The sequence below is a fragment of the Penicillium hispanicum genome (genome assembly GCF_028827665.1).
Source record: "Penicillium hispanicum strain IBT 35686 chromosome Unknown utg000004l_segment0_segment0, whole genome shotgun sequence".
Taxonomy (NCBI): Eukaryota; Fungi; Ascomycota; class Eurotiomycetes; order Eurotiales; family Aspergillaceae; genus Penicillium; species Penicillium hispanicum.
In genome coordinates, this window is record NW_026623196.1 from 2,849,166 (window position 1) to 2,876,577 (window position 27,412).

Here is a 27,412-nt window from a genome sequence, read left to right on the forward strand (position 1 = left end):
GCTGGTTTGAAAAGAGCCACTCTTCAAGTGGAAGTCGAGCAAGTAGAAGAACATGCGTCCATGCCTTTTTCTGCAAGCGGAGGGTACTGGTCCATTTCTTCTCCAGCAATGTTCCGTAATTTTTCACGGCGAGTGCATCAAAATCGCCTTCTGACATCCTAAGTTCCTTTCTCATCACAGATGCTGTTTCGAGTAACTCATTGGATGACAGATACGCGATAATCGATTTGTGCCTAATGCCAGAATTAACTTCCAAAAGCTCAACAAGACACTTGCACAAAGAGATGAACCAACAGCTCTTCGGCTTGCCGGTCTGTAAGTAACCCTGCCATGATGCACTACCGTATCGCACCTACGACCCTATGGTTTTAGTGCCAAATTCTCAATCGCGTGTGAAGGGGAAGCAGTCCATAGAATGCAAAATCGCATAGAAATATGAAGCGATGGTGAGAGGAAGATTGAGATCATGGTTTTCGGTCTAGTTTCAAAAGTATACTGGTGGGAACATTGTGGGGGGGGGGGGGGGCTGGAGGTAGAAGAAGGAGGGATTTAAGGAGGTGGTGCTGGTTGGAGTGGCGCAGTGCAGCTCATCCCGTGACCCGGGCAGGTCCCAGCCTTCCTATTACACTGAAAAGACCAAAATAAAGAGTGGTTGGTTGAATAGTTATGATAATCAAGATATAAATCTTCTCGAATTGGTCAAGGCAAATATCCATGTTCGATAGGTATTCGCTAATAATGGGCATGGCTACTCATAGTGTCCAGTAGCCTTGTTCCTATATAGGAAAGACTCTGATCCAAGGTAGCGCTATTGACGATGGATCGGGTATTTAGCTCCTCCGTTTTAGTCGGGAACGCATGCACAAGGTAGATTCTAGACTTTTCAGAGGAAAATAAAGATCAAAGATAGCAGTCCCCCGTGTATACTGTACTACTCCTGCATGTACCTTGGTACCTAAGTATTCTTCCCTCCCCTGAATTATTTCAGATGTTGTTTGAAGACGATGAGGCGTTGCTGAGTGGTCGATTTGCTTCGTGTCTATCGTTCGCCCTACATAGTCCTCGAAAATGATAGGTCTTCACTAGGAGTTCGGGTAGACCGGATGATCGACTGGCTAGGATCGGTGTCCGGCGTCCGACTCGGAGTTCCACGTCGCCAAGTATACCGAGATCCTGTTTTCCAAGGCCCGATGCATCATCCCATGCTGCTCACTCGCAGCTAGGGGCGTCCCTATATCGACGCACACTAGATGATTGTGACATCTGTGTATTCGATGCGACCGGGTTGATAGAAGCAGGATGAACAACAGGCGGAGCACAATCACAACAGCCGGGAAAGGGAGACGTATTACGCCGAGAACTAAGACAAAAGCATAGGAAAATGATCATAACCATAATTATACTGTAGTGTAATCATAGTACTTCCTCGGCAGTACAGATGAAAATAAATAGCATGACATCACGGTCGACTTACGTCAGGTACCTGTTGTGCCATGCATTTCACTATGGGCGCAGATGTACCCCCTGTACCCTCCGTTGTTTCCGGCTGCCGCGACTCAAAAAACTCGTGAGTCGGCTGCGGTCATCACTAATTTTGGACTCCTTTCTTCCCCCCTAAATGAGATTCTGGTACCCAGACTTTCTCTTTGCATCCATCATGTCCTAACTGTCTACGCCCGTGTGCCTGTATTAACAACTCATCCCCCGATCTATCCCTGGGAATCGACCAATTTGCGCGGTCTGTCACCGCCGCCCCGACTTCATGGAGGAAGGAACCGGTGCTCTGCACACTGAACCCCCTCCACTTCCCTACTCGCTGCGAACTCGCAAGAAGTCCATCGCCTTCTTCTGGACCATTTTCCTCATCGACACCATCGGTCAGCCGGTGGGCCTATACTGGGGACTTTGGTATGGCACGAACCTGTCGCACAACTTGGGTATGTTTGCTGGTGCTCGATTGAGGGAGGCTATTGCTGACCGGCGGATCTTAGTATTCTCCATTGTGACCGCGTGTCTGGGAGGAATATCGGTTTTCGAATACTTCTATCGCTTGTACAACCTGTTTCGCAAGAACTCCCGCGCCCGTCCCCTCAATGCTCGCAAATCATGGGTACGCTTCGATTCCCAAACAAAGGACCGACGGGTCTCTAATAAATTTCTGCTAGCTCGATTTCTTCCACATCAACTTTACCATCGTCTGGCTCATTTTGGCTGTCGAGCTGATCGTGTATGTTTGGCGGCCCAAGGTTGAATGGTGAATTAGACTAACAGGAGAATAGTGGAACGGTACCTGAGGAGCCTTATGGTTGGTTGGATCTGAGGTTATGGTGACATATTCTCTACTAACACCCCTCGAATAGTGCGTCTCGTCGCTATGATTCTCCCTACTGTCATGTTCTACTTCGGCATTGTCCACCTCTCCCTCGACATTCTCCGCATGTTTGGCGTCAAAGCCCCGTTCCGAATCTCCTCCACACCCAAAGGATCCGTCATGCCGACGGCATTATATGCACTCATCGAAGATGTGGTAGCAGTCGACGGAGGGGGTGGCCAGATCTATCGATATGCCCTCCGGACACGGTACCTTTCTAGCCCATATTTCCGCCGGATGCTTTTCGAGATGAATTGCTTCTGGAGCGGGGGATCTATCATCTTTGCAGCTGCCATTACTGCGATCATATTCACAGTCTCCGAGCCCGTGGCGTTCACGGTGGGTCCCCATTCCAGAATGGACTTGAGGTTGGACTCGAACTAACGTGCAATTTCAGTTGGGCTGGACCCTACCATTTGCTTGGGCCGGTGTCTGGACGTTAATTACCATCCCTTGGGTTCAAAGTGACCTCCGTCGTGAGAAGAAGGCTTGGGCGGAAAATCGCGGCCAGGGCGGCATACCTTGGACCGATGATATCGCCGCCCCGACTGCACGCACGCGCTTTGCATCAGTGCAAGAACATCTGCCTAACCTCCTGCCCTGGGTTCGGGAGAAGCAGAGCGCTCCATCAACACCATCTGCTGACGGAACTGACGCTGCCGACGCCGTTGCTCGCAACCCCGAAAATATGCCTGAGGGATCCACCGGCGCTTCCGGTGGAGTTGCCGAGAGTGTTGATACTGCTGAGAAAGAGAAAACAGCCGTTTGAAGCATTTATTCTGTAATATTTATGACCTGATGATGTTTCTTGAGTGCACACGATCGATTTATTGGACATCTTCATCTTTTTTGGGTTGCATACGGAGATGCCCATCCTTGGAATTATAGACTGGCGAATCTTCATATTGGTGATGTGCTTTTGGTTTGGTTGAACAGTTTCTTGTTGCATGTGAATAGATACCCTCTGGTCTCTACGAAATGTCATTATATCCATCTTCTCATCATATCCCGATATCAGACTGGTATTCCTTCAGCCATTCGCACATCCGTGCAAGTAACAACGGGACACACCGGGAGTCTGATTCCTAGCCAATTTGTCGCATAGTCATCATGTATTCATCTATCCCCGGTCGTTCACACTCAAGGTTGCATGGTCCTTAATTCAGCGCCAAAAGCGTAAGCTCTGTGCTGCTTTTCAGCGTACGAATCTGGTCAACGATTCTAACCGAAAGCTCCAAGTCCAGCGAATTAGTCTGCCGAACAGTATGTGCAGCGAAATTGGGAGCGATGGGCGTCATCCAGGCGAGGTGTCTCCCTCTAGACTTCAGTCCGCTCGTATACAGAGCAAGCTGAAGCATATTGCCCAGATCAGCTGGCTGGCTCTTTTCGCTCAGAGGTACTTGCAAGGGAAAGCTGGCGAGCTCTTCACAAGCCTTCTCCAGCCCAAGATTGTAAGTGGTCCAATGAAGGCCGCCGCGCGGTTGGGCTGTCGGGAACGGGCTGAATGCGTCGACTCGCGTGCAGGCACGCACGGATAGCTTGACCCAGTTCAATCGGAGCGTATGTGGATTGTTCCTGATGGAAGGAGTCGTGGTATCCAACTGGGCGAATTCAAGTTTGAGCGGAATGATGGATGGGTTGTTGAGTTGAGCTCTCAGAGCTGCTAGGGATCTCCAATTCAAATGGTATAGTGAGAGGCTCGCCCTCCTTGGGAATATGCAACGGTCCCTGGAATAGGACATGTCGTGTCTGTTTGATCAGTCGCAAATAGCCTGGGCCACGCGAGGATTGAATATCGGGGGTTAGGCCAGCAGATCCGACGGGAGAGCGTCCATGCGGCTCGAAACGGTTTCTGTTATCGAAATAGCCAGTATTATGTTCGTATCTGGTGAAGCTGCACTTCAAGCTACCTGCCAGAAACAGTCTTACGGTGGCTTCTCCCGCAACAATTGGCTCACGGCGAACCACGGTGCCTATCACGGTGTCTCCAGCTGCGAAAGTCCAGCCTTTTGGCGCCGCAAGATCAATCTGGAGATCTGATTTGCGTGCTTTAGTGATAGACATCCTTTGAAAGGTTTTTCTTCAGTGGCCGACTGAGGAGCACTCTCAGTTTGGTATGGTAAACTGAATACAGAAACGGATCCGAGCTTGTCGGTGCACCTCGCTTTGAAATTCATCTCTATCGAGAGTGGGAAGAGCAAGGAGGATACTTAAGAAAATTACGGACCAGGCTGTGGTTGTCCGGTGGAACTACAATCTCTTGATAGAGTGAAGTCGTACGTAGATCTTCGGCGGCTCGGCTGGCGTCTCACGAGGGGCTTTGGGGCCAAAACAAATGCCTGGCTCCATGAATGCGAACTTCATAGCCTTGTATCGCACAATGATGGGGGTGGCTGAGCAAGTACTCCAACCGCGTTGCATCTGACATCGCTGCTTTGGAATCGAAAGCACTTCCTGCGCGCGTATACTCCTGTAGCATACGGAGATAACAGCGACTCTGAACCTGCATGTTAAAAAAGGCGATGGGCCTTCTACTTCGGCTTCAAAATCACTATTATCGTTATAGAACATTCTCATAAGTGGATTGAAGGAGAGCTGGTCAAGGTTGCTACTGCTTCATATAGAAGCTGTAGCCAGAATGAAGGTAATTGGAATTATTTGAAAGAAATGTAGGGCAAGAAAAAAGCCACCACTCCCTCTATGTATGCAAATCCTGGAAAGGCCGAAACAAAAATGGATATAAGGAACATTTCGTCTTTCACCCCACAAACTGATAGGTGAAAGACGACACAAGCCAACGCCTATATACGGCCCCGTTGCACATAGAGGGTATCTAAGAGAAAATACGGGGCCTGCAGGGGAGGAAAATCAAAAACTGGGAGAGTGCTTTACAAGAGGAATGTGGCATCGGGTGAAGGTCACAGGGATTATAACAGGTAGTGAGAAGGGATGTGAGAGAGGGGTAAAGATGAGATGGTAGGGAGACGAGAAGGATGTGCAACGATCACTTCCGGTTCATCAGCCTTCGACCAAAGTTGCGAATTGCCCTCTTTGAGCTGTAAAGAAAGGGTCAGCTAATTAGCTTCCTTCGATTGAGTGCGGTTTTCTTACCTATCATCCTGGCCATTCCCGTTGGCTTCGACTGTGGTCACTGTATTGCCTGCAGTCATGGGTCTGCTAGGTGCATTGACGAAGCGACGTGACTCCTAGAAAATCAATGAGCATGTCATATCAACAGGGCAGATACTAAACTACTTACCTCCCAGCGAGAGTCGACATCCACCTCACCAGCAGACCGGGAGTCAGAGATAGGTGGATCTTGCCCTCGTACTTCACGAGCATCCGAGCTGAAGGACAATGATCGGGCCAATGGAGAAGTTGTGGACTGCATTGACTTGCGCGAAGGCGATTCAGAATATTCGCTATTCGAGTCAACGCTCGTTAGACTCGGGGTTTGGCTTTGGTCGGGGTTCGGAAGACTGCTCGAATTGGGCAGGAGTTGGGATGAAGATGCAAGCTCGCGGAAACGCTTCTGCTGTTGCTTCGATGGACGTTGCGAGAACTTGTTTCCAAGAATGGCGGGCGCGTGCGAAATGAGAGCCTTGATCACGTCCTTTTTCAAGCGAAGGGCGAGATCCAGGTTCGACCACGTCTTGTTGCCGTACTCCAAGACTGGGAGGCGGAAAACGAAATTGTGCAGGTCTTCCAGGTTGTGTTCGCCTCTGCCTTTATAGCTCATACACAGAACCACATCATGTACTTTAACGTGAGCTAAGGTCATGTAATTGGAGGCTCGAGACATCATTTGCGACAAGTCGTCTGTAGGTTCCTTGGACTTGCCACTCCTGGAGCTCTTGCTTAGACCAAACTTCTTCTTATCGTCATTAAGGCTCTGACTGGAAAGAGATCTCTCTGTTGGCTGTTTTGACAGCATCCGAATGCTGTCAATAGACCTCTTCTTCGAGAGACCACCAGTTGTTGCCGGACGAGGCAGCCCGCGAGAAGGCTCTGGCACACCTAGACGATTGTTGTTTTTGTGAATGGGGGTCATGGCAAGACCCTTCAGGTGACTTGAGCGTCTACTAGATTGAGCTTCTTCGGAAAGGGATAGAGTTGGCTGCAATCTGAGTTCAATGGACCCTGGGCCCTTGGGTAGAGCATGTAGATCGTCCATCGATACGTCATCCTCATCTGTCGTCATTGACCTAGACAGCGATGGCTTGTGAGAGTCATCATCCTCGCCTTCCTCATCTGATGCATCGAGCGGCTTCATGTTCTTGATCATGAAAGGAGAGAAGCCGCCATTCTCAAAAGCGCCGGAGCCCATGTTGGGAAAGATGTATTCGAAGAGCTTCTGGCCGAGGTCCCGTTCCAATTGAATCTTGAGCGGGAATAGCGAAACTTCAAAATTATCAACCACAGGGATTCCAGCAACTGCCTCCAACATGTGCCATTTGACGCGAAGCATGAAATCGTTGAGAGGTCGTGGTTGATCAAGGTAGGGTGCTATTATCTGAGGATAGATAGCATCTGGAAGAAGGTTCAGCCCGTTCAGCCGTTCAACAGCGACCACGTTATGGTTTGAGCCGTCAGTATTGTCCGTTCTCTCGTATTGGGCATTCTGAAGTTGGAACTCAACCAAGGGTGCAGATGCCTCCTTCATCAAATGCCACACAACTTCACTTGCGGAAATGCTCCAACGCAACACGCCATTTGTGATCGATGAACTTGGTTCAGCTCGTCTTTGAGATGTGGTGATTGCCTTCATCATAAAGAATAACTCATCCTCGCATTGAGACAGATCCCGTTCAAGTGCCAGTCGATCTTCCCAGCCTTGCTTATCCAAGTACTTGGCATTGATTTGGAAGTACTCCTTGATCTCTTCTAGTTGGCGAATGCGGGCCTGAAGTTTGAAAACCATCTCTGGGGCACCACGAAGGTCACTGAAGTCGGACATGAGCATGATCTTTTCCAAGCGTTCGTTGCGGACCTTCTCCAGTGGTTCGCTATAGAGCATGAGATCCAGCACGATGATGTACATAGAGTAATACTCCGCCGAATCGCAGATAGCACGGAAATGGGGGAAGTCGACACTGATCTGATCCATGCGAGCTTCATCCCCTCCAGGATGAGGCCCATGGTTGCTGCCCTTGGCCACTTCCTCGTTATATTTGAGACGGAGGTTATTGTACTTGTCGTAACGAAGGCTGGCAGATGTCTTCTGCACGATCCGAGAAAACCCAAACGGATTAAGTTCAAAGTCGAACATCGCTTCCAGAGTCAACCACGGCGGCCATGCAGATCCTGGCGCGTTGCCGTACTTGTTCCCTGCATAGAACTGCAGGTTCTTCATAAGATTATTCTGCGTTGCGACAAAAAACTGGGCGCCGTCCATTTCAAGGGAAAAACGACGTTGAACCAAGCCGCTCACATCGTCTGAAACACGCTCCTTGTCCATGATTGATACAACCTTGAGTTCCATGCCCTTCGCGGCCACTAACAAGACGGACTTGCGGTTCTTCTCACTCAAAAGCTGGATCTGAGGGGCAATTAAGCGCAAGTAGTAGCTGTTCTGCGGTGTGAACTGTGGAGCAATGTTTTCGCTGGAATCGTCTGATCGTGGCAGTGACTGATCATTGGACTCGGGTGGCTCATCTTCCTCGGCGTTCACGTAGCGTTTGGCATCATTCAGTAGCTGCTCAATGCGATCTTCCACGTCATCGTCGTCGTTGTCACTACGCGTCTGCGTCTTAGACATCTTGGAGTGCTTCCGTTTGTTCTTATTCTGTTCCTCCACAATGTCAAGGATAAACTTCACAGCTCGTCGAGACATGTAGTAGACGAATCCTCGCCGCTGGCTGACTTGGTGGCTGTATCGTAGAATGATGTTTCGGAGCGAGTTGTTCCACTTTAATTGCACGTTGTGGATCATGAAGCGGTTATTGAAGTCGCTAGAAAACTCGTCGCTGGCTGATGAATAGATATTTTCGATACCAGAGGCCTGACCATCGGCTGTGGAGTCGGCATCTCGTCCAGTCCGCGAAGACGTCTCACTTGGAGCCACATTCACTCCGAGTCTACTGCGATGAGGTGTTCTTTCATCGCGCGCTAGGAGCTTTTCAAGGCGATGCAAAGTGGAGGTCAGAAACTTCCGCCGTCTCGCGAGAGATTCCGCTTGTCGGACATAAGTCTCATGCTGGGTTTTCAAGTCAAGATCATGATCCACATCCTTCATAAGTTTCAGTTCTTGTTCCCCAATCGTGCGATCATAGTTGCGAATCTGGGCTTCAACAGTCGCCAGGCGATCCTTGATAAGTTCGATCTGCACTCGGCGGGGGTCATTAGTCTCAGACATAACACACTCATGAGTCGGCTCATGTCCAAATGTGCTATAGCCAGTCTCCTCGGAGCCTGTGTCACCATGGTCGGTCTGGCGGAAGTAGGTAAACCGAGGTGTAAAGGCTAGTGGAAGAATCTGGGTACGAGGATTGGATTCTTGTGGAAGAATCCAATCGGGCTCGACGAAGTCATCCATGTCGATCCAGTCCAGGTTTCGATCGGGAATTGTGAAGCGCGAAAGGTCAACGGAAGCCACCGGTTGCTGAAATGATGATATGATATCGTCTTTATTTTTCTCAATGTCCTCGGCTGTCGTTCCCTCGATAGTGGCAGACACTGCTCGGAAATCTGCAGATTGCAAATCGATCAAGGCTTGGTTGATGCGCATTGCGCTGGTCTTGGTTTGCTTGGAGCGACCCCGGGCCTGGGTTTTTATTTGTTCACGTCGCTGATGGACATCAAGCTTCAAAGAGTCAAGGCGAACCTTAAGGCCAGTGGCGGTCACAGCATCCTCGGCATAGTCCTCGCGGTCCTTGTGTTTATAGATGTGAGCGACAAACAAGGGTGCAAGGAGGAGCTTGTATTTGACGGTTGCCAGATGGCGATTGAACTTTTTGCTTGTCTTGGTGACCCCAGGCCAGAGCGGGCCTTGGCGGACTGGCAGGGACATGATGCCCGAGAAGAGAGACCACCAGCTGAAGAAATGAGTGAAGAATCGAGGACTTAAGTGAGTGGTGTTATAGCTTGCAGAAAGCTGCACATCATCGACGGACCAATTCCTGCTCTGGGGCGCAATAACCGAGACAGAAAGATGGATATGGTCACTGCGAAAACCGCGGTAGGCATCGTAATCTGCGCGTTGGGCTGGGTCAACGAATTTCGGGTTCTTGAGCACTACTTCGTAATGCGGCTTGAACGCGAAAGACCGTGAATCGGCATCGACATCACGTTCAAACACCAACCCGGCTGCCCATTTGACATCGCCAGATAGCTTCATGACAACCTTCTTGAACTGAGCTGCGTTCTTTTGCTCGCTTGAGGCAGAGCTGCTTTCCAGATCGTCTGTGGTCGCTTCATTCGCCCACCGAGCTTCTGCGCTGTAGTCGGGAATTGCCAGAACGTATTCACCACTAGTAACACTCATGAACTCCATTGGGTCATCATTGCTGTGTATTTCCCACTTGACGTCTCTGCGCCAGCACATGACAAACCCGCTTCCGAATCCTGTTACAACGTATGGATCACGAGATCCTTTGAGACGCAGGTGAACATCACCGTCCTCCTTCCACAGAACCTTGATCCGAGAATGGAAGCTCAAGCGGATCTTATCCCAGAAACCGACCCGTTCTGAAGGATCAATCTCGGGCTTGGTAAAGCCTTCAATGATCTTCATCATATCTTGAATGACAGGCTGGTAAGAAACGCCCCATGAGATACTTGTTGGCAAGCTGGTGTTGATCTCAATAACAGCATCGGAGTACGTTTTAACAGGTGTCACAGAACGCCAGACCTTGATATGGAATGAGTCGCCATGGGATCCGTCAGAAAGCTCAGTCGGAGGAACGAGCTCGACATCGACCTGTCTTGCAGATTCATGGTCTCGGAACTCTTCAGCAATGACAAAGTTTGTCCGCAACGACCAGCTGGGAAGTCTCGGTGACTGTCCAGGGCGCAATGTAGGAATATGCAGCAAGTCCAACGGATAATCGCGCAGGTTGACACGTGCTTCGCCCATCTCCAAATTGAAGCTCATCGGAACAAGCAGACCGTATTTCATAGACATGGGCATCCCCTTACCAATGCGATTGAGGAATTTAGGGAAGTCATCAATCGGGAATGAGGGCTTGTCAATGACTAGGTTCACGTCACTGATCAGCGCCGACACCAGACCTGGTCTGTTGGGAATAGAAAGAATGGTTTCCGTCTCCTTTGCGTCGTCGGGCGGTTCGTCAGCACCAGAGAACAAGTTTCGGATTTCCTTAATGGATGTGCCCTGAAATTTGAGTGCGGCGTCAATCTTCTCCTTCCAAACCTGGGAATTGTGCTGCTGAAGACGATTCCAGGCTGCATCTGTGGATATCTTGTACTCCGATGACAAACAAGTTGCGCCCTCGGTGTCATAGCGGAATTTACGGGCTCGGCCACGGTTCTGCTCATCTGGCCTTGGTCGAGTTTCGGCGCTCCGGCTTCTCCTAGTATCCTGACTGGTTCGCTCACTTCGCAATGTTCGGTTGCTCGACTTGGCTCGCAGCCTTGACGAAGCGCGTCGTGTGTCAGATTCCCTGACCTTGTTTGCCTTCAAGAGAAAAGCTTCTTCCCGAGCTAGACGTTGCGTTTGTTCAATCAAGCCGGTCCGATATATGCAACCAAGCTTCCATTCAAAGGCGTCATCTTCTAGTTCAAAGAGCAGGGCCTTGCTGCGGAATGACACTCTTGGTACTTGCTTCGGCTCCTCGGGCTCTCGAACAGAAACAAACTCCCTGCATCGATTCTTGAAGCGATGATGGAGCTGTTTGAAAGCTTTGGAAGTGTTGATCAAATTGTCAAAGACGCGGTGCATCACCATGTGGTGAGGGACACCCAGACGAATGAAGTCTGCCCATAGATCGATTGATTTCTCTTCAACAAGATTGCCGCCTTGCTTCATTTTCATTCGACGAAAATCAAGCCTGACATTGTTCATACTGCCGATTCTTGCCCAGACCCCCTTGAGTTTGGGTGCTTCGGCATGTAGACGAACAAGGTTGGCTTTGATATGAGGAGTGGAAAGACGTTGGGAACCGCCTGCGAGTCCGTAGATCTGCAGCATCATTGGAGGATCTGCTGGCAGGTTTGTCTTGAGCTGAATGACAGTTGCTTTCACATCGACAGTGATTAGCTCGTTCTTTGAAGACGACGGAGACGATGGAGGTGGTGGCAAAGATATACTTGCAGTCCCTTTTTGTTTTGTTTGAGCAGAGGCTGCATTGTTTTGCGGGAGAGGTGTAAGGACATCTTGAATGACGGAAACTGCGACACCAAGGCAGTAGAATCGATAGAGAGAATATTGGAGATAGATGCCTTTGAAAACGGAGTTCACATGGAGTACTGGTCCAAGACGGTCGCTATGTGTGCTCAGCGCGATCTCGAATCGGGGCATCGAAAAGAAAGGTTCAGGTTCAAGATAATCATCAGACTCAATGACAAAACCATCAAAGCCTCGCACATGAAATGCCAGGCGTCTGCCGTCTGTGGCACCACGCTGAACGTTCTTTGGTGGCGAGGTTGGCGTAAACCTAAAGGGCGATTCATCGCCAATCGTGGAGTGGCTAGAAGTACGCCGTCTAGCGATGCTGCCAACGCTGTGTTCAGTCTTTTGGGCTTTGTACTCTGCTGTCCAGGACTGCAACTGTAGAGAAACGCCGCGAGAAATCTCGGAGACGGTCGTATCCACACCAGCTATTTCGAGACTGAATCCAGTAGCCTCGAAGGAAAACTGAAGAAGCCATGGTGGGACCTTTCTCATTAGGCTTTTCTTGCGTTCATTAAATGGCATCGGGACCTTCTTCTGTGGTTGCAGGTGACTTCGGAACTGCTCAAGGACTTCACGAATTCCGCGGTTGACTTCGCCATTGATCATGTGCACGGAGCATTCATTTAAACATCCTGAAGCAATGACACACACCTCCGGGCTCGCATTGAGGTGGGCCTTGAGTTCAAGACTCTCGGTGGTGAGTAAGTTGTGTTTATCCCCGGTCGGAGTCTGGTAATAAAACTTGTGAGACGCAACCCTATAAACAGATGAGAGAGAATAATGCGCTCCGCCCTCGGAGGAATGAGAAGATTCGATATCAAGTGAAATGGATGAAATGGATGAAATAAGAAGATTATAGTCATCGGGGGTTCCAGACTCTGTATTAATGGGCAGAACAAAACGAATCACAGGTTCGTGAACCGAGAGCTTGATGTTCGCCTTTGGGAGTAATCGAGAAATCAAATGATGATTAGTTCGTTTCTTGACTCGGGGAGAAGAAGCTCGTGCCCGGGCCAATTTCAAAAGTCGAGAAACATGTTTGGGTTGCATGTCGAGCGACGGTGATGTGATGACCAGGTTGGCGAAGAGGATGTTGGAGTTTCGTTCTTCCGCGTTCCCATCTTCAAATGCCTTCACTGTCTTGGATGGCAAGGTAGTTTTGATGGTCGTGGTGGCCATGGGTATATAAAGAATATTGTCCGTTTCGCCCGAGTCGTCATCCAAACTGACTGAGAGAGAAATGGCAGCAAGTAGCGCTTGGTGCGCAACGTCGTCCCGTTGGAAATACATGCGATGCTCTGGGCTCTTCTGATCCATGCGGTGAAGATCAATGCCAAGCTCGTGAGAGACCACATTGAGATAAACAGGCTCCTGACCAGCCGACAGGGACTCAGGACTCTGCGAAAGGCGGAAGAAGCTCAGGGCGACCTGGATCTCCTGAATACCACGTAGGATAGAGCTCGCAAATTCCTTGGAATCCGCGACTGTTTGCACAATGGAATCATCGCGGCTGCCAGGCTTATCCAGTTCCTCCACAAAATCCGCAAACGAGATCTCGTCACCGGTGTCGGTGCGCGCGGTTGGCTTCAATGGCTTCTGGGCTGATTTGATGCGCTCGACCAAAGAGCGAAGGTCATCATATGGAATGTGCATTCGGCCAATTTTGAGTGCCACGGAAGCATCCCGGAGTCCCTCAAGATCTTTATAGAGTAGTCCGTGGAGGTTCACACCGACGTTATCCAGCACCTCTGTCGGTTCTCGGCCTTCGACAGCGAGCAGAACATTCTGGATGTTCATAATCCATTCTGCCGGACGCTGTTCGCGAGACATATCCTTCTTGCGACGAAATAGCTTGCCTCGTTCCACCATCTTACTTCGGGTGTCGACCGTCAGTGAGAGTGACCCAACCTGGATCTGGCCAGCATCAATAAATTGAACCGTTGTGTTGATCGCAGTGAGGTCAGCCAGCGCGAGCCAATTGATCTGCCGGTGCAGGTGTTTCAGGCGTTCCTTCATGCGCGTCAACGTTCTCCATGTTTTGCTCCGCGGAGTAGATGATTCGGGGGCAGGGGTGCCGTCGTCGTCGTCGGCTGGGCTAGCTGGACCAGGGGACCCCAGTAAGTCTCGCGATTGTTCTACCTTCCCTTTTTCCAGAGTAGCCGCATCCACCGTCACCTTCAGGTCCGTTAACTGAATGCTGATCCATGTTGGCTGCGCGAACGATGGGGGGTGTAACGAGAAACCAAGACCGCGGATTTCGATATGGAGTCCTTCCTTCGGAGCGTATGCGATACGGCGGAGCGAAAAGTAACCGATGCGCTGTATTGAAATTCCGGTCGCAATGCGAACGATCGCGAAGACGAAGAAGGACGAGAGGTAGAGCAGGAGGAAGCCCACCAGGATCGAAGTCGGATTGAAAAGGGACATCGCGACAAGCGATCAGCAATCGCCGATCTGTCGAACAAAGACGCACAACTCCCAATGGAACATCGAGTGTAGAGTGGCGGCAGATCAATTGAGGTCACTGCTAGAAAGCTCACCCGGTTTCGGTTTCGTTCAAATCCTACCTCGACCGTCGGGAGGGGGCTCGGGGGGGAATGCGCGATCCCAAACGGAGAGGGACCGACCGGTCAGTAGGACAGATACCATACACCAGGCTTGATCCAGGCACAGGGAGTGTGGTGGTGAATCATGTCGTGATGGTTGAAAGCGTGGAGTCTGGAGAAGACAGATTCTATGGTTCGGACGCGCCGGAGAAACACCCACACCTGCGAGCGGAACACTAATCTGCCGCCCAATCCGGCTTTTCTCGGCATCGGTTCTGGAACCTTTGGCTCTTATCGCCATGAACGCCCCTCCGCTGATTTCTCCTCGAGTGGGATAAAGTCTGGTTGATTACATGTATTCCGCCTCTCTTCGGTCATTCTTTTTTTCTTTTTCCTTTTTTTTCTCTTTTCTGCAAATCCCTAAATCCCCAGAAGGCCTTTGCTCGTGTGTTGCGGCTCGACTGATTTCACTTTGCAGAACTGCCGTGGGGCCCCTCTGACAGCTCGCGATCGGCGTTCCCTAATTCAAGCCCCTATTGTGGGCAAGGGAGACGATCAGGAGTCATATGTACATCCATCGATTATTATTGATTGGTTTGGGTCATTGGTATCATACAAAGAATATATAAAATTAGCCTGTTTTTGGTACACGCTCACTGTCAAGGGCAATAGGACATTGGAAGGGACGATGAAGTTGCGACACGTAGAGGTAATCAATGTACCCTTCCTGTCTGTGCACTGCATCCCACGCCTACTGCTATTGTCTGAACTGTCCCGGGGGGAGGGGTAGGGTTGCACCAGAGCCGCGGTGTGCAGGGTTCAAAGCATCCAGTAATGATGCCAATATCATTTGGCGGGGGAAATCGGTACCGGACGGGACTTCTCGAGCTCTTCAATCTTCTCATCGAGGAGTGCAATTTCAGCTTCGATGCTCAGCAATTTTTCACTGAGAATCCCACGGTAGTCCTCGTCAGTCAAATGTCGGAGGGGAATCCACTTGGAGTCTGCGATTCGTTGTGCAAGTGGCTTGCTTGGGTTTTGGGCCTGGTTCATTTGCCATGCATCGACACGGTTAAAGGCACTTTGACCACAGTAACCGAGCAGCGAAAAGACAACAAAGCCTGGGATAAGTCGGCCTCCTGGTCAAAATGTTAGTGGGCTTGTTGTGACTCAGAAAACGCTGGTCATCTCGGGGATGCTATACCCATGAGCCTCGTCACAGCTCCACCGGAGATGCCACCGGAAAGAGCGCTGACGTAGGATCGTTCTTGTGGGGATGCTTTGTCTTGGAAGTGAAGCTTGATGATGTTGCTTCGCAGCCCTGGATGCAATGCAAGATGAGTCGGTGGGTAAGGAGTTGGCAGCAGATGGTGTCATGCTTCACATACACCAGAAGGTCGAACCGCAAGCAAACCAATGAATACCGCATGATAGAGAATGTACCACCGGGTTTGGTGATCTGATAACTCCAGCGAAGCCTCCATAAATGAAGCCAGCAGCGCCTAACATAAAGATGAGCTAGGCGTGTTCGATCAAGAGTCTGACCCGGACTTCAAGCAGGGCTAATACTGACCGCTCAGGGCTCCCACTTTGGCAGCTGATGACAGCGCATTGGTTACAGCACCATCACCTTGGATATTTTGATCGCTCATATTGCGAACAGAGAGAGGGAGCCGCAATCATTGCTCGTGCGACAACGCGAAGAACCGACGATTTCGCGATATGAACAGATAAAGAGAGTCACGTGTTTATTATGTAACATGGTGGGCATGGGGGCATGGGGAGGGATTTTCATGGATCGAGTACCTTGTTTGGGGTGTTTATATTGGTCATCTCTCACTGTCTTTTCTTTGGTGGCTAGATCCACGTTTCGTGGTTTGCGCTTGCAGTTTCATTTGTGTCGAAGCTACGGAGATCTGACTGCAAATATATATTAATAATAAGTGCCTCCCAGTTAACCAACACGATCTATAGGACTAACGAGACCAACTACAATATATACCTAAACTATGACTTCCTAGCTTCTGCAAGTTTTAAGCGGAGAGGTTGTCTACCTATACAAAACTAATTTCTTATTACAGACCATGCCGACCTACATTATGATCTGGCCGCTAGACCCAACCAAAACATTTCTAGCGTGCACTCGAAGCGACAGGTTGAATACTAAGGGAATACGGTAATTTTGGAACTGTCTCAATTTCCAGACAGGAACCCCGGCTGCAGGACCAATTCCCAATTGCGAACAAAGAACAGCCATGTTCATTCGGACATAGGACCCGCTGCATGGAGAGGGTAGCCAGTCCGCCGATCGGCACCAGACCAGCGACCGTCAGGATCTCAATTACTGGATCGACAGACGAGTCCATAGAAGAGAATCATGCCGATGATCTGCAGTTGAGGTAGTTATTAGTAGAGGGAAGTGGAAGGAGTTCCCCAGGTCCAAGCACGGCGGCTCTGATTGGACTAGCGGCACCACTAAAAATTATCACGGATTAACCTGCCCCGTCCACTTCGTGCAGCCCCGATTGCCGACTTCCCCTCTACCAACTTTTCAGTGGAGTTTTATCTGCAGGCCTCGACACTTGCGACGCTTGCACCTTGATTCTTTCCACCTTGATCGACTCCTGGACTTCCGACCGGCCGTCTACCATATTTTCTTCCCATTTTCTCTTCCGCAAATCCTTCTGTGTGAAGCGCGCACAAGTCTGTTGGCGCGTTTCTCCAACCCCTCTCAACCGCAACCATGGGTACGTAGAGATCCCCTCTATGCCCTGTATCGAAGTGCCATCCTGAGATTTATATTCTCAACAACTATCATTGTCGTGGCGGTTGATCCCGGCTGACCATATTCCCCCCACCAGCGCCCGCTAAATCCAAGGCCCAGAAGATGTCCATTGGGACCTTCTTGGCTGATGAGAGTGAGTGATTACAAGCACTTATATGGATAAGGTGGATTCTGACTGGCTTAGGTCTCGGCTCTTGGGCTGATGAGATGGAAGACATGCCTCTCCCAGGTAAGTTTCTGGCTCCCCGCTCCTAATTGATTGAATAAGTGCTGACCAGATGTGTAGCCGGTATGTTACTTGCATTCGCTATGCCTTCCCAAATTTTCGTCTCGAATAGCTTATTGAGGATCTGAATAGGGCCCCCTATGACTTCTAGCTTCGACCGTCGCCCCGCTGGTGGTATGGGCTTCGGTGCCGGTGGTTTCGGTATGGTCCTCTTTTGATATAAGCCTGGTTGAGTGGCTTACTAGCTCTTCGAGACGAGCGTATCTAACTTAACGCAACCTAGAACGCGAGACCCGCGGTGGATATGCCGTTCGCGAACCGCTTGCCCTTCCCACCGAGCCTCCATTTACTGCCCACGTTGGAAACCTATCTTTTGATGCGACCGCAGATGACATTTCCGACCTTTTTGCCGGCTGCAGCGTGACCAATGTTCGGATTGTGGAGGACAAGCTGACCAAGGCCCCCAAGGGATTCGGCTATGTTGAGTTTGAGACAGTCGATGGTCTTCAGAAGGCTCTGGATCTGTCCGGCACTACTCTGCAGGGGCGCACAATTCGGACCAGCGTTGCCGAGCCTCGTAAGTGTCAACGACACCTTTCCGACAAAAGGGAAAGAAGACAGCGACTGATAGGCTTATAGCCAAGGAATCTCGCCCAGATATGCGGGAGCTTGACTGGACTCGCCGCGGTCCACTCCCCGAGCTGCCTCAACGCCGTGTGCCCGATCGTGCTAGCTTTGGCCGCAACATGGATGCCGCTTCTGATGCCGGTAGCGATCGTGGTGGCCGCCGCAGCAACTTCGAGTCGGATGGCAAGGTTCGTGATTTCGGAAACTGGGAACGCAAGGGACCGCTTTCTCCCCCCAGTGGCCCTGTGCGCGAAGGTCGCCCTCCTAACACTGAGGGACCTGGCTCTGGATTCCGGAGAAACTCCCCCGGCTGGGGTGAGGGACGCTCGCAAGATGGATCTCGTCCCCCGCGCCCGGAGCGCACCCCTACTGCTGCCGACATGGACAACCAGTGGCGCGCAAGAATGCGCCCTGACCAGGGACCCAAGGACCCTGCGAAAGACGTCAACAACCCGCCATCTCCCGTTGCCCCTGCTACTCGCCCGAAGTTGAACCTCCAGAAGCGCACCGTTTCGGAAGCCGTGTCTACCCCCACCTCTGCTGCCGGCGATTCGAAGGCCAGCCCCTTCGGTGCCGCCCGACCGATCGATACCGCTACTCGGGAGCGCGAGATTGAGGAGAAGCGCCAACTCTCACTCCGTCAGAAGAAGGAGACCGACGACAAAGTAAAGACCGAGAAGGCCGAGAAGCAAAAAGCCAAGCAGGATGCCAAGGAGGGCAAGACCCCTGGCATGGACAGCAACAAGGATGCTGTTGAGACCCCCCAGGGCGCAAAGAACTTCGAGATCCTCCGGCGGGCCGGTGGGGATGAGATCGGCATGGCTGCTGATCGCGAGCCCGAGGAGGCTAACGACTCGGCTGCTCCTGCTAGTCCTGCTGCTACGCAGGCGCAGGAGACCACTGCCAATGGCAGCTGGAGAGCTTCTGAGACCACCGACGACAACGACGGATGGAGCACAGTAGGCACCAAGCAGCGCAGCCGCCGTGGCCAGGGTCGTGGATTCGCTTAAACCCCTCGATACTCGATACCCCGAAGCAACCTCCGCTTTGCCCAGACTGTTTCCCTCTGGGGTGCAGTTGGGCCGAGGGGCTACAAGGCTTATATTCTCGCTTGTATTCCATCCAATGGGCTCTTCAGTGAGAGTAGAAGCCAAACCTTGTGGTCTCCCACGTCGGTTAATGTGATCATGACCGGATTGCCTCCATGCACACTCAGTCCCAGACGATGGTCGTTGTTCTGTCTAATTTTCATCCAACTTCTCTCCTCCTTTGCACCCCCCCCTGATTTCATGATCTTCCCTTTCTTCTCGGGCTAGATGACTGATAAACATCTAGTCCTCGCTCTGACGATCTGGCAGTGTGAAAAGTTCTCCTCTTAACTGATTTTCCTTTTTGTATTGTTGCTGTTCGCTATCTAGCTACTATTCCCATGCGTGTGACTCGAGTGATTTGCCCATGACCATTACAGCCGATGCGAAATGAAAGATTACCCGCTTTTCCTTGTTTTTGTCCTCCCTGACGATTTTCGACCTGTGCGCGTCCTGTTTTCTCCCTTGTGTCTGCTGGGTGTTGGTACCACCAGACTGCCCTTTCAGCCATGCGAACACGAACAAATCAACGAGAGACGAGTAGTTCCCTGGACATGCAGCTGTCGCAACTATGTGCCCTCTTCGGCCACCACTCTCAGCTTCGATCATTTCATCTCTTTGCATCTAATGCAATGCTGTGTGCACCTGCTCGTTTTGATCGGGTTCCTCTGTGCAAGTAACACCCGAGCCTTGTTCTCTCCGTATAGATGAAATGCAGTCTTCATTGACAAATTTATAACCCTTTCGAGCGACGTGCCCCGTACAAATGGGCTTCGGAGGATGTGTGCGCGTCTCAAGTGCCGCTCTTCCCTCTACGGTGTATTACCTGTGGAGCAATTGAAGCACAGAGCAGGCCCCTTGAGCCTCTAGTTGGATGATATTTATCCTTGTGTGGGCCACCTGGCTCTACTGTAACTTTTCTTTGCAAAATGACAAGAACATGAAGAAGACACTACTGAATCTTGAACCTTGCATACCCTTCCCCCATGTAGTTCACGGGAAGTATACATGGGTATTGTGAGAGATTCTCAAGGGATGACGGATGAGGCCATTGGCGAATTAATCGTTCGGCCAGCAAGGTCGTTATTAATAGGACGGCACTAGTCCCAGCAGGATCGTGGCCCATGCAGGATAACACAACGTCCACAAGCATTCATAAAATCCGCAAAATGCCCGATTGCCTTGGGGCCGTAGATGGGGGACATTTTTTTACGTGGATGCGTACCATGGTCGTGACTCTACACCGGCCGGGGACATTGGAAACATGGAAATCGTACTTGGTGGACAATCTGTTTTCAAGGACCTTGAACTCCATAGGCAAGACCAATCAAACTCAAACTCGAAACATTGCCAATCTCTAGAAAAGCGCGTTGGAGCTGAGACACGCAGAAAAAAACCGACGGCCCCTGCCCATTGGGCGGCTAATAAACCGGTGGCGCAGTATGGCCTTAATGAACCCCTTCAAAGGACCGCCTAGCCTGGAACCGAGTCGTGTTTCATGACCCTTCGTTTTTCATAGCCTGATCTGTCCTCTGGCAGGATATCTTCTGAGTATATCGGACCTCGGTGTTCCTTCACGGTCACGTTCCCCGTGCTGGTCTGCGACTCCCGCTCGTTGAAGATCTTGGGGGTAAACCTCATGTTGTCATGTCGGCTACGACCACCTCTACGCTCGCGACCACCACCCTTGTCGGAACGCCCTCTGCTATGACGAATACCGTGTCTATTCCCGAGAAGCGGTGTTCAACGTGCGGAGGGAGCGGGCCTGTCTACGAGCACCCCGACGCTCAGCATCGCATCCAGGAGTTGGAGGGGCAGGTCCGGGAGTTGACGGAGCGCGCTGCAGTGACTGGTAAGTGTGCACTGTTATGCCGGCATATCTTTCATTTCCTTCGCGCATAGTGCGTGGCTTCCTCTGAAATCGGGGGAGTTATCTCAAAGAAAGCCGCGACAGCGTTCGGCTGGTCTGGCGTTGATCTGAGACTCGTTCGCTGACCTACTCTTTTCCTACCTGACAGCTGGCAAGCTCTCCGAATACGAAGAAGAACTGCACCGACTGCGCTCAACGCGACCAGCCTACGACACGCCGCGAAGCAGCTCCTCGCTCCCACCCTCTTCATCTCAGGCAGATAAGCCCCTGTCACCGACGCAGGTCCCCGTGTCCCCAGATGCGCCCTCCCAAACCTCACACCAAACCTACCACAGCCGTCTGTCGACTCTGACCTCGCTTCTCCCATACCGCCGAGGCAGTGCTACACCAAGTAGTACACCGCTCCCGAGCACTCCCACCGCGCCTATCCCCCCTCTCCCACAGCAAACATCCCCGGCTAGCAGCGAGAGTACCTCGGAGTTGCAGGATGCGCTCAACCGTGAGCAGGGCCTGCGCAAAGCAGCAGAGACACAGCTTTCTCAGGCGAATACCGAGCTGGAGGAGCTGACGGTGCAGCTGTTCAGCCAGGCGAACGAGATGGTTGCACAGGAGCGCAAGGCACGAGCAAAACTGGAGGAGCGGGTTGCGGTGCTGGAGCGTCGGGATATTGAAAAACGGAGTCGACTGGAACGGCTAGAAAAGGCAATGGCACGTGTGGACAGGCTGAAGGCTCTGGTGAATTCATGATCCAGGCCTATCAGCTGTCGCGTCTCTTGTGCTCATGACTGGTACGATTTGATTTGATTTGTTTTTCTCTCATGATGGATATGAGCTTGGGAATGGGCGTTTTCCATGGTTGGACATCCGGGTTTTGTGATTCCCGCTTTGCATTGTCGTTTGGCTTGTCGGCGCATGGTTGGGATATGAAAATAATGTCCGTTGTCGGCTTCGGACGGGGGTTGGAGTGTTTTGTTGGCTTAATTGATTGTCTTCTCGTTTAGAAGACCCACCAATGTGTATTGATGTTTTTGTCTAGGACCATGCATGCTTCGTTTCATAAAATATAAGTTTCTTGTAGCTGGCCGACCACGTATCTCAGGTGTAGGTCTTGCGTCATGCGTGATGTGTGCCACGAGGAATATGATCTGCGGCGGAGCAGTGACAGTAATCAAATGGCGAATCACCAGCGCCAATCTTCGAAAGGCAAAAAAGTGAACCGACAAATAGGCATGCCGACTCGACAGCCAATGACTCGGGATGAGGTTGGACCTGCCCCGTGTCCGGGCGAGGTGGAAACACGGCGCGAGTCCCGGGTTAAGAACCCCACTTGTCCCTGCATGCTTCTGCATGACATCTGATAGACCAACTTCTGCGGTGACCACGAGCTGAGTGGTCTTGATTCAGACACTTCAGACACCACAAAAGATCAGACGAGACGATGTCGATTGGAGTCGCAATCATCGGAAGTGGTGAGCTTGCCGCCATCTTTGGGTGTATTACCCGTTCCCCGGGGTTACTACTGACACCATACGTCACAGGCCTTTTTGCCAAAGAGCAGCATCTGGTATGATAACCAACCCTATTTCTACTTCAAACTGGTCTGACGACAAAGTCTAGCCTGCAGTCGAAGCTGCTACCGACTTGCAACTCAAGGCTATCTATTCGCGCTCTTTGAAATCGGCGCAGTCGCTCGCGGGTGGCACGACGGAGGTTGATCTCTACTCGGACGATTCTGGTGCGGGAAAGTCCTATGCAGATCTGCTGGCTCGCTCAGATATTGGAGCTGTAATCATTGCGTACGTTGTGCATCATCCCCTACGACTCCCGGCGGAGCATTCAAGAGCAGCCACAAAGAAAAAGCTAATGCTGACAACCACGCAGTCTCCCTATTCTGGTTCAACCAGAATTCATCCGGAAAGCTCTAACAGCTGGCAAGCATGTTCTTTCTGAGAAGCCCATTGCCAAGGATGTTGCCACAGCCCAGAAGCTTCTGCAGTGGTATCGGGCGAATATTGATGCCAGCAAAACGTTCTGGGCTGTTGGCGAGAACTTCCGATACCTGACTAAATTTCTCTTTGCGGCAGAGCAGGTACGCAAGATGGGTAAAGTTCGGAATTTCCGGGTCAATGTCCACAGCCTGGTGAAGCCGGATAACAAGTACTACCGTAGGTGGTTTATATGATGGTACATATCCAGATCCAGGGGTTGCTAATCACATATTCATAATAGTGACTGCTTGGCGCAAGACCCCGGAGTATCAGGGTGGATTTCTCTTAGATGGCGGGGTGCATATGCTTGCTGGCCTGCGGTTAATCCTAGGGTCTGAAGAGCATATCACTACCGTCTCAGCACAGTCTCAACAGCAGCAAGAGTATCTACCTCCGGTTGATACTGTTGATGCTGTAGTCAGAACTAGATCGAGGGCTACTGGTATCGTCTCCCTTTCCTGGGGATCGTTCTTCAGTGACAACATCTTCGAGTTTGCTTGTGAAAAGGGTGTGGTGACTATGCATTTCGATGGTGTGACTGTTAATGGAAAGGACTATCCAATTGAGTTCGACGGAAAGGGTGTCGTCCCAGAAGTTGCTGAGTTTGCGACGGCCATCGTGAACGGGCGGCCTGTCGAGAAGAGGCAGTCTCCCGAGGAGGCACTGGCGGATTTGGAGATGTTGGAGGGAATGTTGCAGAGCGGGGAGAAACGGGGTGAGATGGTTGAGCTGCATCTGCAGAGTTGATTTGGGACAGACACATTTCAAACCTAGGTATACTATGACCTGACATGTAGGAAACTGAATGTATAGTCCCGATGTTCCCAAAATGGAAGTCTTGGCAGGGCTCAGTCGTGTCAAGCCCTACGCTGACATCAGCACCAGCCATTCGCTTAGGTCGCTCAAAGCGCACTAGTGTGGGTCGCCCACTCCGCCAGAGTGAAGTTTTCGAGATTGAACTCGTTCCGTCACGACAACTCTCGAACGCCCGGCGAGACCCTGCAACACCGACAAAGTGAGTGTCGTTCTGCGTCCTACGATCTGTTTGACTCGACTTACTGACGGAATTTTCTTCAAAGATGGTCGCCGCGAAGAAGCACATCCCCATCGTCAAGAAGCGTATGTTTCCCGACTCCCGACCGTGCCCGTACCTTGGAGGACTGGATAGCATCGCCCTTCGACCCACGAACGACACGAAAAAAATGATTTGGAGGAAAAGAAACGAATATATTTTGCAGATGGGATTACGACACGTTCATTGCGGTCGGAGGGCGATACCATCTACGAAACCTACAACTCCATTTTCACGACACACGACACAAGAAATACCCAGCATTGAAGGGCTGACATGGATTACCATAGGCACCAACCGCTTCAACCGTCACCAGTCTGACCGGTTCAAGTGTGTCCCGTCGTCGTGGCGCAAGCCCAAGGGTATTGACAATGCCGTCCGCCGCCGCTTCAAGGGCCAGATCGCCATGCCCTCGGTACGATCGCCCTGGTCGACTTAACCACTATTCCGAGCTGTGCTGACGAGACCACTCCAATAGATCGGCTACGGCAGCAACAAGAAGACCCGTCACATGATGCCCTCCGGCCACAAGGCCTTCCTCGTCCACAACCCCAAGGACGTTGAGCTCCTCCTGATGCACAACCGCACCTACGCTGCTGAGTATGTCGACCTCGAAGACGCCCATACAGAACTTGATTGCCAGGGCCATTTGCTAACAAAGAATTCCACAGGATCGCCCACGCCGTCTCTTCCCGCAAGCGTGTCGACATCCTCACCAAGGCCAAGGCTCTCGGTGTCAAGGTCACCAACCCCAAGGGCCGTGTCACCACCGAGGCCTAAATGGACTGAACCCCAAAAGTTCTGTTTCCTTTTTTTGGTGGGGCATTCGCAGGAGCACGAGAGGGTCGGGGTTTTTGTACGGTCGTGATACTATCTCTCTGGCGATAACGAATTTCAAGGATTGTGCATGGCATGCCATGTGTGCTGCTCGCGCTTGGTCATAGTGCTGGGCGGATCGAGCGAGAGAAATATATCTTTTCTCTGAAATGACAAAACAAAAATTGCAAAATTCTCTCCTGGATTCATTGACGAGATGGGTACTACCTGAGTGGCGTGGATACTTGAAGCGCTCGGATAATCCTCGTAGATCATTGTATTGGGGGATGCTTATACCTCGTGCATACGCTGTATATGTCTATGTGTAGGCCAATTTGGCAATAATCACAATGTACTCTATGGGTCCCGTGCACTCCGGTTCCTTTGGGGTCCACGTCATGGCACTTCCATTTCCTCGGCCATTTGTACAATCTGTCCACCTTGCATGTCGCACCCAACATGAGGATCCCGCCCCCTATCACTAGACTGCGCTATCCTGGACAGGGAACTTAATCGTCTGGTGTTGATCGATTGTCAGACCCACATCCAACAGGGGCTCCTCTTGGCCGAGTGTCAGCATGGGAAAGGGGAAGCAGAAAGAGACAACGGGCTTGTTCCCCAGACAATGCAAACCCGAAAGGCGTCCAGCGATAGTTGCACGACATCCCATCCAAGCCGACTTCGAAAAGGCATCATCGGGCTCGCCGCTTTCATTCCCACGGACGACGCACCAGGAAACTCAGCTCTGTCGAGCGGAACACGGTTCCACCACTGTAGCCGGACTGGGCCAATGTCAGCCCCAAAAGCCCCCGAAACAAGCCAAATGGACCCCGATAGCCCCACGAGCTGGCTGTGACTTAAAAGGGTCTGCTTGGAACCGCCCATGCTAGCGACCCTGGTACATCGACTCCATCTGGACATGGAGGGCGATGACGGCCGCACTATCCTGACCATTTCTTAACTCGCTTGCTCGCTCGCATTTCGCCCCGCAATGCCTGCTCTTCCCGCCCGGTATGGGCGCTGGGTACTGCTCCTCATCCCGGCGGCGCTCCTACTCATCTTCCTGCACCTACAGTCAAGCAGCTTCGGGATCTACAGGCCGCTGGCCCTCGTCGACGGGTCGGATAGCTCGTCCGAGGACGATGCAGCCGCCGACACCAACCCCAGTCCGATCACCAACACAACCTCACCCGATACCGATATCAAACATGACGTCGTTGATGCCCTCCCGCCGTGCCACCCGCTACCAGGTATCGAAGATGTACTGGTGATTCTCAAGACTGGGATCACCGAGTCCCAGGAGAAAGTGCCGGCGCATGTCAATACGACGCTGCGCTGCATTCCGCACAAGCTGATCGTTTCCGATTTCGAGGAAGACTTTAACGGCATCCGGTCTCACGACGTTTTCCGGAATGTCAGCGAGGCGTTGTTGGAAAAAGATGACTTTGCTTTGTACAACCGCGCGCGGGCGGGCGGCCGTCAAGCTTTGCTTCCACATGACTACACTAAAGTCGCCAATTCGGCGGGTGGCATGATGGATAATCCGGGGTGGAAGCTCGACAAGTGGAAGTTCATGCCGATGATCCAAGAAGCGCGGAGCTACCGCCCCGACGCACGATGGTACTTCTTTTTCGAGGCCGACTCGTATCCGGTGTGGCCGAACCTGCTGGCGTGGCTGAAGGAATTGGATTCGAACAAGATGCTGTATCTCGGCAGCCCGGTAATGCTCGGGGATTCGGTCTTCGCACACGGCGGGTCGGGATTTGTCATCTCCAATCCGGCCATGCATGCGGTCGCAGACTACCATGCCCAACGAGTCCAGGAATGGGAGCAGATTACGGACGAGGAATGGGCCGGCGATTGCGTCCTAGGGAGGGCGCTGAAGGAGGCCGGCGTCGGATTGACCGGGGCGTGGCCACACTTCCACGGCTGGTCCATCTGGGAACTGGACGCTCTGGCTGAAGGGTGGGGATCGAAGAATTGGTGCGTTCCTCCTCTCGTGTTCCACCACATGACACCCGCCGACGTGGGTCGCGCGTGGGAATTTGATCAGGAGTGGTTCAATGTGAGTATAAAGTCTCGTTTCCGGGTTCTACTTTTCTCACCTGTTCATGCGGGTTGCTTACACAACATTCCAATGCCCTAGGAGACCAACACTATCATGACATTCGCCGATATTTTCCAAACCCTCGTCTACCCCATGCTTGTGGATCAAGTTGAAGATTGGGACAATTACGCCGATACAGAAGTTGGAAATCTACACGGCTCTGGCTCCGGTGGCGCGGCCACCGCTTACGACTGCGCCGAAGCCTGTGCCAGGATCGCGGACTGCTTGCAGTACCGCTTCGATTCTCATGGCGAGTGCAAGACCTCCGGACATGCCTATGGCGGCGTCTCTTCGCCGGGCTACCAGTCTGGAACGATGATGTGGCGTGTTGAGGCTTTGATGGAGAAACGCGGCACGTGCCGAAAACCGAGATGGGTGACATAGGCGTGTGCAGCGGATGATTCACAATCGCCTGGTGTAGATAATCTCTTTGGCTTATCGTGTTTCCTACACTGTGAGGCGTTTAGGAGTGTATTGGCATGGCTATACGATTGGAGCCTTTTATTGTCTATATAGGGTATTTGTTACGGTCAACTGGCCATATATACCAGAATTGATTCAGTC

General features: G+C 51.6%; 9 protein-coding genes across 9 annotated transcripts; 6 read left to right on the forward strand and 3 right to left on the reverse strand.

The window, feature by feature from the left end:
• Positions 1 to 1,762: 1,762 nt before the first annotated feature.
• N7459_004849 (uncharacterized protein) lies at positions 1,763 to 3,140 on the forward strand (the record flags this gene model as incomplete). Its single annotated transcript, XM_056944033.1, has 5 exons — positions 1,763 to 2,110; positions 2,166 to 2,227; positions 2,280 to 2,305; positions 2,361 to 2,710; positions 2,769 to 3,140. The coding sequence occupies 5 exons, from the start codon at positions 1,763 to 1,765 to the stop codon at positions 3,138 to 3,140; spliced, it is 1,158 nt and encodes a 385-aa protein (XP_056800916.1).
• A 388-nt stretch (positions 3,141 to 3,528) lies between these two features.
• N7459_004850 (uncharacterized protein) lies at positions 3,529 to 4,113 on the reverse strand (the record flags this gene model as incomplete). Its single annotated transcript, XM_056944034.1, has 1 exon — positions 3,529 to 4,113. The coding sequence occupies one exon, from the start codon at positions 4,111 to 4,113 to the stop codon at positions 3,529 to 3,531; it is 585 nt and encodes a 194-aa protein (XP_056800917.1).
• A 1,262-nt stretch (positions 4,114 to 5,375) lies between these two features.
• N7459_004851 (FMP27 family protein) lies at positions 5,376 to 14,150 on the reverse strand (the record flags this gene model as incomplete). The annotated part of the gene is made up of 3 exons (XM_056944035.1): positions 5,376 to 5,427; positions 5,483 to 5,577; positions 5,631 to 14,150. The coding sequence occupies 3 exons, from the start codon at positions 14,148 to 14,150 to the stop codon at positions 5,376 to 5,378; spliced, it is 8,667 nt and encodes a 2,888-aa protein (XP_056800918.1).
• Positions 14,151 to 15,115: 965 nt separating this feature from the next.
• N7459_004852 (uncharacterized protein) lies at positions 15,116 to 15,921 on the reverse strand (the record flags this gene model as incomplete). Its single annotated transcript, XM_056944036.1, has 4 exons — positions 15,116 to 15,408; positions 15,474 to 15,590; positions 15,658 to 15,771; positions 15,843 to 15,921. 4 exons carry the CDS (start codon positions 15,919 to 15,921, stop codon positions 15,116 to 15,118), a joined length of 603 nt encoding a protein of 200 aa, XP_056800919.1.
• A 1,091-nt stretch (positions 15,922 to 17,012) lies between these two features.
• Positions 17,013 to 18,917, forward strand: N7459_004853 (translation initiation factor 4B; the record flags this gene model as incomplete). Its single annotated transcript, XM_056944037.1, has 7 exons — positions 17,013 to 17,016; positions 17,131 to 17,187; positions 17,239 to 17,283; positions 17,341 to 17,343; positions 17,413 to 17,481; positions 17,564 to 17,857; positions 17,920 to 18,917. 7 exons carry the CDS (start codon positions 17,013 to 17,015, stop codon positions 18,915 to 18,917), a joined length of 1,470 nt encoding a protein of 489 aa, XP_056800920.1.
• Positions 18,918 to 20,642: 1,725 nt separating this feature from the next.
• Positions 20,643 to 21,612, forward strand: N7459_004854 (uncharacterized protein; the record flags this gene model as incomplete). Its single annotated transcript, XM_056944038.1, has 2 exons — positions 20,643 to 20,847; positions 21,014 to 21,612. The coding sequence occupies 2 exons, from the start codon at positions 20,643 to 20,645 to the stop codon at positions 21,610 to 21,612; spliced, it is 804 nt and encodes a 267-aa protein (XP_056800921.1).
• Positions 21,613 to 21,646: 34 nt separating this feature from the next.
• N7459_004855 (Gfo/Idh/MocA family protein) lies at positions 21,647 to 23,600 on the forward strand (the record flags this gene model as incomplete). The annotated part of the gene is made up of 5 exons (XM_056944039.1): positions 21,647 to 21,653; positions 22,421 to 22,429; positions 22,496 to 22,661; positions 22,747 to 23,030; positions 23,095 to 23,600. 5 exons carry the CDS (start codon positions 21,647 to 21,649, stop codon positions 23,598 to 23,600), a joined length of 972 nt encoding a protein of 323 aa, XP_056800922.1.
• A 332-nt stretch (positions 23,601 to 23,932) lies between these two features.
• N7459_004856 (60S ribosomal protein eL32) lies at positions 23,933 to 24,705 on the forward strand (the record flags this gene model as incomplete). Its single annotated transcript, XM_056944040.1, has 4 exons — positions 23,933 to 23,972; positions 24,216 to 24,340; positions 24,404 to 24,525; positions 24,597 to 24,705. The coding sequence occupies 4 exons, from the start codon at positions 23,933 to 23,935 to the stop codon at positions 24,703 to 24,705; spliced, it is 396 nt and encodes a 131-aa protein (XP_056800923.1).
• Positions 24,706 to 25,732: 1,027 nt separating this feature from the next.
• Positions 25,733 to 27,232, forward strand: N7459_004857 (uncharacterized protein; the record flags this gene model as incomplete). The annotated part of the gene is made up of 2 exons (XM_056944041.1): positions 25,733 to 26,806; positions 26,888 to 27,232. 2 exons carry the CDS (start codon positions 25,733 to 25,735, stop codon positions 27,230 to 27,232), a joined length of 1,419 nt encoding a protein of 472 aa, XP_056800924.1.
• Between the last annotated feature and the right edge of the window lie 180 nt (positions 27,233 to 27,412).